This window comes from Rhincodon typus, chromosome 26 (assembly GCF_021869965.1).
Source record: "Rhincodon typus isolate 14 chromosome 26, sRhiTyp1.1, whole genome shotgun sequence".
Lineage (NCBI taxonomy): Eukaryota > Metazoa > Chordata > Chondrichthyes > Orectolobiformes > Rhincodontidae > Rhincodon > Rhincodon typus.
Genome location: NC_063357.1, coordinates 37,270,101 through 37,282,298, shown reverse-complemented (window position 1 = coordinate 37,282,298; position 12,198 = coordinate 37,270,101). Strand labels below are relative to the sequence as shown.

The 12,198-nt window shown below is 40.1% G+C and overlaps 1 protein-coding gene across 3 annotated transcripts; it reads right to left on the bottom strand.

The window, feature by feature from the left end:
* Positions 1–1,107: 1,107 nt before the first annotated feature.
* alkbh4 (alkB homolog 4, lysine demthylase) lies at positions 1,108–10,959 on the bottom strand. 3 transcript variants are annotated; one of them, XM_048612630.1, is made up of 3 exons: positions 9,908–10,118; positions 7,719–8,358; positions 1,108–1,338 (listed from the first exon to the last, which is right to left on the bottom strand). In XM_048612630.1, exons 1-3 carry the CDS (start codon positions 9,953–9,955, stop codon positions 1,292–1,294), a joined length of 735 nt encoding a protein of 244 aa, XP_048468587.1. In that variant the 5' UTR covers positions 9,956–10,118; the 3' UTR covers positions 1,108–1,291. The 3 variants fall into 3 exon arrangements, with proteins under 3 accessions (XP_048468587.1, XP_048468589.1, XP_048468588.1); XM_048612632.1 differs by lacking the exon at positions 1,108–1,338 and adding an exon at positions 5,733–6,607 and having other exon boundaries at positions 9,908–10,140; XM_048612631.1 differs by lacking the exon at positions 1,108–1,338 and having other exon boundaries at positions 5,733–8,358; positions 9,908–10,959.
* Between the last annotated feature and the right edge of the window lie 1,239 nt (positions 10,960–12,198).

Genomic DNA, 12,198 nt, shown 5'->3' with positions numbered 1-12,198 from the left:
AATAGGCCTAAACAGGGAAGTGATGGCCTGGTATAATTATACTAGACTATTATTCCAGAAACTTAGCTAATGTTCTGGGGACCTGGGTTCAAATCCCACCACAGCAGATGGAGGAATATGAATTCAATTTTTAAAAAAAAAACTGGAATTACGGATCTACTAATCACCATGAAACCATTGCTGATTGTCGGAAAAATTCATCTGGCTCACTAATGATCTCCAGGGAAGGAAATCTGCCATCCTCACCTGGTCTGGCCTACATGTGGCTCCAGACTCTCAGCAATATGGGTGACTCTTAACTCCCCTCTGAAATGGCCTAGCAAGCCACTCAGTTCTAGGGCAGCGAGTGATGGCCAAAACTCTGTCCCACAAGTGAATAAAAAAAGTTCTAGAATGATCTTTTCTATGTTCCCCCGCCCTCAAAGGATAACATTCTGTTTGACTTTCATGTTGAGACCATTTGTGTAATAGAAAGCAAATAAACCTAATTACTCTAAATATTTCATTATCAATCTTATTATACCCCAGTAATTTTGCTGTGGTGGCCAGGAACTGGCTACAAGAGTGCTGATTTGGAAAGTAATGGTTTTGGCAAGCATCTGGCAGAGACAAAGGGGATAGCGACCAGATGAAATCAAAGAAATGTCCAGTAGTAAAGACAGAGAACCACTTCAAAAACATTACAGAAAGAATACCTGGAACTTTATGGGTGGCACAGTGGCTCAGTGGTTAGCACTGCTGCCTCACGGTGCCAGGGACCCGGGTTTGATTCCACCCTTGGACGACTGTCTGTGTGGAATTTGCACATCCTCCCAGTGTCTGCTTGGGTTTCCTCCGGGTGCTCCAGTTTCCTCCCATAGTCCAAAGATGTGCAGGCTAGGTGGATTGGTCATGCTAAATTGTCCGTCGTGTTCAGGGATGTGTAGGTTAGGAGGGCTATAGAGGGAATGGGTCTGAGTGGGATGCTCTGAGAGTCGGTGTGGACTTGTTGGGCTGAAGGGCCTGTCCCCACATTGTAGGGATTCTATGATTCTTAATAACTTAAACAAAGGTAAACAAATATTGATTTCAAGAAATAAAATTCAGCAGAGACATCTAGAGGTGATAGCTCACAACTACAAGCAAACAGCTTTATTTTGTACTTGCTGCCTGATGGGAGTGCGATGTGACAGTTTGGGGGACACTCACAAGAGTGCCTTGTGTTGCTCATCGATGTGTTGAAACTTCTCACAGGGAACCTCTGGTGTTGACAGAGGACAGGGATGAAATGTCACATCAGAAGGCTGAAGGACTAATTCCCCAATATCTGAGAGTCCTTGGTTAGTTGTCCAACGACACCTACATCATTTGATATGTATATTAGTTGTAGTAAGCCACCATTAGTATTAATAGTATTAACACAGTAATAAATAATATACATTAATTGTAAAATATAAACAAAGTATAACTTAGTTGTAGTAACCCACCACCATATTACAGTGTTAATAGTATTAACACAGTAATAAATATACATTAATTGTAAAATATAAACAAAGTATAACATGTCAAACAATAAACATTAATTATATAATTAAAGTTCATAGTTTATATTTTAATTATTAATAAAGTTAATGATATCATTCAGTATAATTTATTTCCCAACCGCCAACTGAAATCCCTGGTGATTGTGCCCACACGTGTCCTCGAACAGTCCAATGAACCCCAGCCCCACACAGGCAGTGATAGTCATTTACGGCAAAAAGCTGGACGGGAATTATTGTCTTAATTCACCTCTCACCAAATACTTGTAAGAGTTCCAGTGTCAAGGATATAGTTAAATGTGAGATGTCCTAAGTGAAGGACATAAATCTCTGAATCCCAAAGAACTGTACGAGGGTGTTGTTCAATTTAAGCCATTTCAATAAAGCTGAAGTGAACAGCTTTAGAACCTGCAGTCAGTTCCATGATCTCTTGGTCTAGATGTTTATATTTTATAACTCTTTCATTCCACGCAGTTTCCAATGCTTTACTATCATTCTCAAATTGAACTGCGACACCAACTATCATGGTTTCTTGGTCTTTTCTTGAAGATCAGATTCCAGTTTCCATAGCGATCAGTCTGTCATTCAACTGCAGCTCAATGAATGTCATCCATCCAAACTTTTCGACATGTTGTTGTTACTTGGCAGCGATCTTGTTGTGCCACTTGATTTGTGCATTTTTAATGAATGGACAGTTCCCTGATATATGAGCTAATGTTTCCAGTGGGGCCTCAGATCTACAACACTCCTTAAGTGTGCACATCTACCTCTTGATAGAGTGGGCCTAATAAGATATAGATTACAATGCAATAGTAAAATCATTGATTAATTTTGATGATTTGATATTGTATGATGATTTGATACAATGATTTGATAGAAGTATTTGAGACCAATCATTTTTGTAATAACTAATCCCAGATTCTTGGCTTTTTAACTCCAACCTTTCGACCATTCCCAATGTCTCCATGTCTCATAGTTTGTAGCAGGTACTGTTTCTAATATTATTCGTTCAGCATCAGGGTGATTCATGGACTCTTCTGTTTCTACTTAGGGTTTGCATTTTTGCTTTTGTACAAAAGTCTCAATCACCTTCAGGACCTTAAGTTCTCATCGTCTTTTCAGAGTATCCAGGTTGTTCTTACCAGAGAATTGGAATGAGGCCTGTACTGCAAGATCTTTGAATGCTTCGATTAATTCCGGTTTCAGAATTGCAGCAGCTGCGATTTAAACCTCGAGCTTAGGCATTCCTTGTCCACCATCCCTCTTTTTGATATATAAAAGGCCATCAGTCATATTCAGTAGGAGACAAATAGACTGCTTGGTTGCATTATGGATAATTAAGTCAAGTTTGTGGAATGTTTTCTGGGATGTTTCCTGAGGATCAAGCGTTAATACATCCTGAGAATGATATGGGTTCTTATGAGTGTGATCTTTTGAAATGGTCAGAAAGCAGCTAATTCCAAGTTAGCTATCCTGTTCTTAAACTTTTCTACCCAATCTATGTCTGCAACACTGCCCACGAATCGATTCGGGCACCGAGCTACTTCTCCATCGCTCCAGGGGGAATATATTCAATACCATCTCTTTTCAGTAACCCAAATCTTTTCACAATTATATTGGAAGGTCTTGTCTTTAGAAGTAAAGTGAAAACCTTTGGTCTTTGCGTTATTAACTGTATGACCACGGTATCACAATATGCCTTGACTTTTTAAGGTTCTTCATCATACCGGCGTGCAAGTCATTAAAAACTACAAAATTGTCTGTGAAGCTAGAGTGGAGTAATTCATTCTTTTGTTGTTCAACATCATAGATACTCCTGAATTAGCTTCTTCCAAGGTGCACAACAATGAATTCAACACGATGTTAAAGAATATTGGAAACAGGAGGTCCCCCTGCTTAAATGCCCTTTCAATTTTTATTGGGTTTGATTTTGATTGGTTACCCTCGATTACGGTCATGATGTGTGTGTATAGGTCATTGATTAATTGTATGAATGTTTTAGGGAGACAGACTCACTGTAGTGCCTTAATTAGTAATTTATGTCCTACTGAATCAAATGCCTTTGCAAGATCAACAAAAATAAAAGGTTCTTTCAATTCCATTTGGCATCTTTAATGATGTTCTCCAGGATTGTGAATGTTTTCATTACATCCTGGGGTTGCCAGTGATGTTCCTCTAGTTATCAATGTTTCTCAGACATTCTGCATCTTCTGTTTTTGGAATCAAGCCAGTCTGATTCTTTTTTAAGGAGTTCAGGATGGTGCTGCTTTTTAACCACAGAGCAAAGAGTCAAGGCAAACGTGTGGCATTTCCATCGTGAATATTCTTGAACATCCTCTAATTTCATTCCAACTGGACCAGTTGCACTCTTTGGGTCTATCTCCACGATGGCTGAGTTGACTCCTGTTGGCTATGGGATGCATCAACTGAATGTCATCCCCTTGACTGAAGTATTAAAAATTTGTCAAGATTTCCCATGTTATTGCTCAGCACTGATCATTTTGTACTGAAATTGTGCTCGGGCTCCTCCTTAGAAAGGGGACATAAAGTTCTGGCTGCCATCCCAATTGTCTAGTGAGCTAGTTGATGCCTATTACGTTTATAGAGCAATTGAGTTTCTCTGAACTCTGTCTTTTACTTGCCCATCGTTTCTTTGCACCCATGTTCTTTTCACATCCATATCTTTTAATCTTTCTTAAGCCACGTTCTATTGGCCTGGGAGTAGTTTTGTGCTGAACACCTCCAGTCATTAGAAAGTCAGTGATCGGTCCATAAGCCCTAACCCCAGTGCTCTGACTTTGGGGTCACCTTTCTTACTTAATATTTCTTCATGCTGGGTTGATTGATTGTGAATATCACGATTTTTGGATTACAGGCCAGAGGTCGAATGATCCTTTTTGTTTCTTGGGTGACCTCCTTCTGGGTATCAGCTTTGTTAAATGGATCGACCTCCATGGCGTCTTCTTCAGTCTCATCAGGGATTGGTGGTTGAGCTACCACGCGGGTGTCCTGCAACACTGCACTTGTCAGAAATTTGCTTGGATGTTTTGGTAGTAAGGAAGCTGGTGATCTTTTTATTTATAAATGAGCGTCCTGCAAATTGCTGTTATAATTGATAAAGATGATATGTTTTTTCTTCAATCCATTTGTAATATCTCGTCCCTGGCTTTGCATTAACTTTTAGGGTCTCCAACCATTTTTCAATGTGGAGCGTTCAATGCCTATGGTGCTCGTGTTGGCTGAGGCTGACTTTTGATGAGAATGTTAACTCGCACTTAAAGCATGTAAAGGTGCTGACTTGTTTGGCAGGTCCTCCACCTTAGCACTTAGCATAATGACAGGCTATTGTGTGGTATTCTCCACTTGTCACACTTCTTAGCGACGTGGGCTATTTGTCACTTGACCTTCCTCCTACAGTGCTCGGTATTCTTCCAGATGGCAATCATAGGGTCCTGGGGAGCGTTGCTGAACAAAGAGACCTTGGGGTGCAAGTTCATATTTCCTTTCAAGTGGAGGCGCAGGTAGACAGGGTAGTAAAGGCGACTTTGGCACGCTTGCTTTTATTGGTGAGTGCACCGAGTATCAGAGTTAGGAGGTCATGTTGCAGCTGCACAAGACATTGGATAGGCTACTTTTGGAATACTATGTGCAATTCTGGTCTCCCTGCTCTGGGAAAGTGTTGTTAAACTTGAAAGGATTCGAAGAAGATTTACAAGAACATTGTCAGGGTTGGAAGATTTGAACTATAGGGAGAGACTGAATAGGCTGTGGCTATTTTCCCTGGAACATCGGAGGCTGAGGGGAGGCCTTATAGAAGCTTATAAGATCATGAGGGGCATGGATATGGTAAATAGGCAAGGTCTTTTCCCCAGAGTAGGGGAGTCCAAAACTAGAGGGCATAAGTTTAAGGTGAGGGGGGTAAGATTTACAAGGATGTAAGGGGCAAATTCTTCATGCAGAGGGTGGTGTGTGTATGGAATTAGCTGCCAGAGAAAGTGATGCAGACTGGTACAATTATGACATTTAAATGGTATCTGGATGGATACATCAATAGGAAGGATTTAGAGGGTTATGTGCCAAATGCTGGCAAATGGGACTAGTCTCTATAACTTGGAGTACCTTGCTGGATGTTCTTAATCTGATGTTTCTCATCCCTATGGACGCAGGAAGTGCCTAATGTTGAAAGCACAGAGTTACAGAGAGTGTACAAAATAATCTGTCAGTGATGTCATGTATCACAAGTTTATTAATGGCACTTCTTTCATACGTCAGTTCAATGATGACTGGATATGACAGCCTATATGGAACCAATGTTTCATTGCTGAGAATATTGTTGACCCTTCCCAAATCCTTGAAGAAACTGTTGTGGGCTGCCTAAACATTTTCTTCTTTCATGTCTTTGTCTGCATTGATTGGAACTCCTAATCCTCCTGGCCTGACTCCTGGATCCAGGCCTGCATAAGAAATGCACCACAGTCTTGTGGGTCTCACTCCCATTTCTTCTGTCGGTGTAGAGACGGACTTCTTGCCAGCATGGAGTCTTGTTGGAGCTTGTGTGGTTTCAGCATTTTTCACAGAGCACTACCAAATAAGCACCCGTGGGAGATTTTTTATCTGGGATGCATCCCATCTGGATCTATAGGTTATTCAAACCCTCCGTATGCTGTGCCTTCTGAGAGTGATACCTCACACTGCTTGGCATCCTGATCCATGTGCACCACACAACTGTCTCATAAATTTTTCTAGGTCTTTTGGCCGGCCAGTTTCAGATGGTACTGCTGTTTCTGGTGAGGCCTGTGGGGAGGCATGACTGTTGCTGTAGTAGACAAAATCACGTCAAAACTACCACAGAGGTAATCAGCCAGGCAAGGCTCCCATGGGACACCCATCCAGCAGAGTGATAGTTACATGGAGTGTCACATACTCCCATAAGTAAGATGTATCTTGCTTCATTTATGCAAGTGTATTTCAGTGGAAAGAGCTGAATCAATATTGAAAATGTATATTTGGAAGGTTGGACATCAGGAAGGCAGGTGAAGCTTAAACAAAAACAGTGCTGGAGAAACTCAGCAGAGGTCGGGAAGCATCTGTAGGGAGACAAACAGAGTTAACGTTTTGAGCCCAGTGACCCTTTGTCAGAATTGAATATAACTGGGAAAGGGTGGTATTTGTGCTGATGGCAGAGTAGGAGGACAGGGAGAGGGATGGAGAGGGAGGGAGAGCAAGAAAAGGAAGGAATAGACAGCCAAAGCAGTTGCTGATCTAAGCCAAGAGAGAATGTTAAATGCTAGGTAGGGTGCTAATCCAAGAAATGTAAATTGTTGAGAAAGGACTGTCCCATTCCAAAATAACTGATATTTTAGAAACGGTAATTCGATATGCAACAACCTAGTTCTCTGTTCAAAATTACTTAAAAGGTTAAGCTCATTGGGCAACAGAATTCCAAAATATTAACTTTAATTACTCAAACATGGCATTCGAAGTTAGATTAGAGCATAAAATTGTTTAAAAATATTAGCATTTATTCAAATTAAAATCTGAATATTTGAAAGTAAAATAGATCACTACCTCCTTGCTTTGAGAAAACCCCAATCATTGGTTTCTGAGGAAAAAAACTTGACAGGTTGACATAATTTGAACTGTGTATTCATTAATTAATTTAAAATAAGTTCATTAATTAAAAATAGACATCATCTTCTCAACTGGTCAACCCTCAAACCAACATGTATTTTCACTAAATGTGCATTGAATAGATTATAGATTCCCTACACATGCCTCATGTATCATGTATCATCTCCCTCATCAATAAAGCCTCGTTTTGGCTCGTGTGCACAGTACATTAGTGGATAACTGTGCTAAAGCATGATTCTGATTCCATAATTTCTGCCTAAAGACAACTGTTTGCTTAAAAGGGGCAAGATTAGGAGTGGACAGATGTTTTTCAATGGGGCAGCAGAGATAAAAAAAAAGATCAGTTCAGAATCTCACTGCTCTTTTACAACTCTAATGAAACATTTATAATGCTGCAAAGGTTTGGACAGTACTGGAACATCCATTACATCCTATATGATCCAGACCACAGCATAAGAAGAAGGGTTAAATAACAACTATTTTTTTTTATAGATATCCCAAAGCTGAATTTGTAATGAAGATTACTTGTACTTGACATTTTATAACAGTAATTTCATACAGGAACACCTTGAAAGCTCAATGCAAGATCCAAGAGCTCTGTTCCCAATGCCTCTTGATTCCCTCCATGGCTGAATTCTTCTGATAGCTCTCTAAAGGTACTGCAGATCCGCCTTGATTTAATATCTTCCCTGTTTATGCCATGTTTCCATTTATATCGTGCATCACCATATAAAGCAATTAAAGATCTCCTTGGCAAATGAATGGCTACCTCTATGTCTTTGTAAGGGACATGCCTTTGACAGTTGTCACTGGTGCTTTTCACACTACAGTTATCAGTGCACAGAAATTGAGTATCATCTGCATGGAAATTACAAAGGCTGTCTGAATTATCAGTTACTGGATCACAGGACTGATGATGGAGCTGGATGAGATCGTCTGAGTCACAAGACATCGATAATATAGTTTCAGACAGTAGATTCAGGCTGACCAAACGTTCACCCCACAACCACCAGTCATCAAAGTGTGAGTCAATGGCAGAGCCACGTTCTGGTCTATAATCCAGGTTACATTGCTCCACAGGAAGAAAGCTTTTCAGCAGAGGATACCGCATCATTCGATTTAGGAGGAGACGGCTGAAGCTTGGTAGGCCACTGAAGCTTCCTACTTTCAACTTGTGCTTTTTAAAATTCACCTTTGGACCATAATCCTGCATATTGACAAAGAAAAAAAATAATATATGAAGACGCAAGAAAATTATCTATGTATTGCTAGCAATTACAAAATATTTCTAAATGTAAAAATTTTTCAGAAAATGTTTGCAGGTGAAAAAGCAGAGAAAATAACAAAGCCAATGTTGAAAATTGTAATATCACAGGAAACAATACAAAGCAGCTTTACTTAATTTTGTTAGATAAGACACTGTACATTCCACTTGGGGATATACAAAGTGTTGTAGAGTAATTAACTTATACAGAGGGTGTCCTGCAGTGTTGGAAATACCATTTTTCAGATGAAACATTAAACAGAAACTCCTATTTGTCCTCTCAGGTGGTTGTGAAAGTACTAACGCTATTATCCTTTGGACAGCAGGAGAGTTCTGCCAGTGAGTCAATATTTAGCCCTCAACTGAAATCGCAAAAAGGAGATTGCCTATTGTGATTACTGATTCTTGGCTAGAGATATAGTAGGAACTGCAGATGCTGGAGAATCTGAGATAACAAGGTGTAGAGCTGGATGAACACAGCAAGCCTTCCTGCTCCTCTGATGCTGCTTGGCCTGCTGTGTTCATCTAGCTCTACACCTTGTTATCACCGATTCTTGGCTGTCTCCTTTCCCTTTATTACAATGGTAGCAACACTTCAAAGATTATTGTGCAGTACTTTAGAAAGACTTGATGATGTGAAAGTTCCTCCAAAAAAAAAGCAAAATATTTCTTTCAGGTTATGGGAATCATCACGAAATTAGAAATGTGAACTTACTAAAATAACCGCAGATTGCTTCACTTTCCTGATTATCTAGTCAGTTTTACTTGCTAATGTTTATTACACCACACTATGACCTATTCATTAAACCCTGTTTAAAAAAACTGCCCATGCAAGATTACTTTGGGTTTGTTCTGAAAAGGAAATCAAATATGATTTGTCACAAACAGATTCCAGACTGAAATTACCCAGATGCCATTATAATGTTAAACAGAAACACTCAGGGATATAGATGATACTCAAAATAATTGAAATTGATTTAAGGTTGTGCACCTCAGGAACCCCCTTAACTCTCTTACTTGTTTAAACAAAAATATTCAGCAAAAAAGAAAAATGAATGCTTCTAGTTAGCTGATGTGGTGTTCAACATCACATTCCACGAGATTGAGGATATTACAAAACACAGGAAAGTAAACCTCCAAACCAGGAAATGTGAAAAGATCAGTCTAAATACGTGCATATTTTCTTTTAGCTGTTGGTAGTAGAATACTTTAAAATACAAAGTTTGATTTGCATCAGAGATCAGTTTGTAATGCAGTACATTGCCAATTAGATACTTGGGACTCCTACTATCAGTTCTTATAGTATAATTGGGAGCTTTTGCACAGGCTGTGCCACAAAGTGACAGGAAGTTGGTTTGAGCTATGCTGAATCTGTCATAAGATAACACATCGTATTGTCATTCATACAAAAAAGTGCTGACAGGTGGAATATATAAACAGCATTCTAACAATGACCCATACATTGCACGTTTTTTGAGCCAGGAAAACCTACCTGTTTCTTGCGTCCAGATTGTGATGGCTTCCATTCATCACTATCCATCAGGTTCACCAGCTTAGTTTCCTCCTCTTCATTCACAAATTCATCTAATAAAAATACTCCAGGAAATGGAAAAGTCCAGCCATTTAAACTAGAGGAGTCATCCCCAACTGCTAAGCCCAATGTAGGATGAAAAGTGAAATGGTACTTCCTCTGGGGAAAGAGAAGAACAAGAACAAAAGAACAAAGAAAAATTACAGCATAGGAACAGGCCCTTCAGTCCACCAAGCCTGCTCCGACATGCTGCCCGTCACAACTAAAATCTCCTACCCTTCCGGGGACCATATCCCTCTATTCCCATCCTATTCATATATTTGTCAATATATGATTTGTCAATATGATACGCCCTTTAAAAGTCACTATCCTATTTGCTTCCACTACCTCCCCCGGCAGCGAGTTCCAGGCACCCACCAATCTTTGTGTAAAAAAACTTGCCTCACACATCACCTTTAAACTTTGCCCCTCGCACCTTAAACCTATGCTACCTAATAACTGACTCTTCATCCTGGGAGAAAGCTTCTGACTGTCCACTCTGTCCATGCCCTTCATAATCTTGTGGATCTCTATCAGGTCGCACCTCAACCTCCATCATTCCAATGAGAACAACGCAAGTTTCTCCAACCTCTCATCATAACTAATGCCTTCCATACCACCCTGGTAAATCTTTTCCGTAGCCTCTCCAAAGCCATCACATCCTTCTGGTAGTGTGGCGACCAGAATTGAACACAATATTCCAAATACTGCCTAACTAAGGTTCTACAAAGCTACAACATTACTTGCCAACTTTTAAACTTAATGCCCCGGCCGATAAAGGCAAAGCATAACGTATGCCTTGTTGACTACCTTCTCCGCCTGCATTGCCACTTTCAGTGACCTGTATACCTGTACACCCAGAGCCCTCTGCCTATCAGTACTTTTACGGGTTCTGCCACTTACTGTATATTTTCCATCTGGATTAGACCTTCCGAAATGCATTACCTCACATTTTTCCGGATTAAACTCCATCTGCCATCTCTCTGCCCAAGTTGCCAACTGATCTATATCCTGCTGTATCCTCTAACAGTCCTCATCGCTATCTGCAATTTCACCAATCTGTGTGTCATCTGGAACTTACTAATTAAACCAGTTACATTTTCTCCCAAATCATTTATATATTACAACTAGCAAAGGTCCCAACACTGATCCCTGAGGAAAGCCACTAATCACAGCCCTCCATTCAGAAACTCACCCTTCCACTGCTACCCTTTAAACTGGTAACAATTTGATTCACTTCCTTCCAGAATATTAATAAAATAATTATTTAACACACTAGCATGGCAGGTAAAGGAGTTATCTCATAAACGTGCAATAAAAAAAATTAGAGAGGAAAGACCTTGTATTGCACAACAGGGAAAAAAAAAAGTTTTAGAAGTTGACATAATGGGACAAGATACAATGTAAAACAAAATGGTCTAAATATTGTGTCTCTGTGTCAGCTGCTTTGTTCCCTAGAGGTGCTTAGCAGAGTGGCAAATGGTGGTTATTGTGTTCTATTGGGAAAATAGCAAGATGAAAGAAAGTATAAAATAAATTGTAGAAAATATTCTGCAGAATATCCAAGGCACTTAAAGGAATGAAACTTTTTTTGCTCAATAGAATAGAATAGAATAGAATAGAATAAATGACCACCAGGCTACTCCGACCACTAGGAATCGTGGTAGCACACAAACTCACAGCTACATTACGACAACGATTGACAAGAACAAAGGATCCCATACCCTCAACTAACAGGACCAACGTTATATATAAAATCCCATGCAAGGACTGCCACAAACACTATCAGACAGACCGGGAGAAAACTAGCTTTCAGGGTACACGAGCACCAACTCGCTACCAAGAGACGTGACCAACTATCACTCGTTTCCATACACTCGGACAAAGAAGGCCACCAATTCGACTGGAACAAAGTAACTATCGAAGGACAAGCCAACCAAAGACACGCATGGGATTTCCTAGAGACCTGGTACTCAACGTGTAACTCCATCAACACACGTGGAAATAGATCCCATATAATCAACCACAACGAAGCAGAAATGAGGCCAACCACCACATCACACTGGACCACGTAAACAACAAGCAGGACAGACCACCAACATTTCATTGGAGATAGTAGGCACTGCAGACGCTGGAAAATCTGAGATAACAAGGTGTAGAACTGGATGAACACAGCAGGCCAAGCAGCATCAGAGGAGCAGGAAAGCTAGGAG

Bases quoted from the DNA above. Each gene is read 5' to 3' on its own strand.
- alkbh4 (XM_048612632.1), bottom strand. From the start codon at position 9,955: ATGGATAGTGATGAATGGAAGCCATCACAATCTGGACGCAAGAAACAG. The intron at 8,359-9,907 runs GTAGGTTTTCCT...GTCAATATGCAG, and splicing joins AATCTGGACGCAAGAAACAG to GATTATGGTCCAAAGGTGAA. The intron at 6,608-7,718 runs GTGTTCCTGTAT...GTCTCCCTACAG, and splicing joins TCTTGCATTGAGCTTTCAAG to ATGCTTCCCGACCTCTGCTG.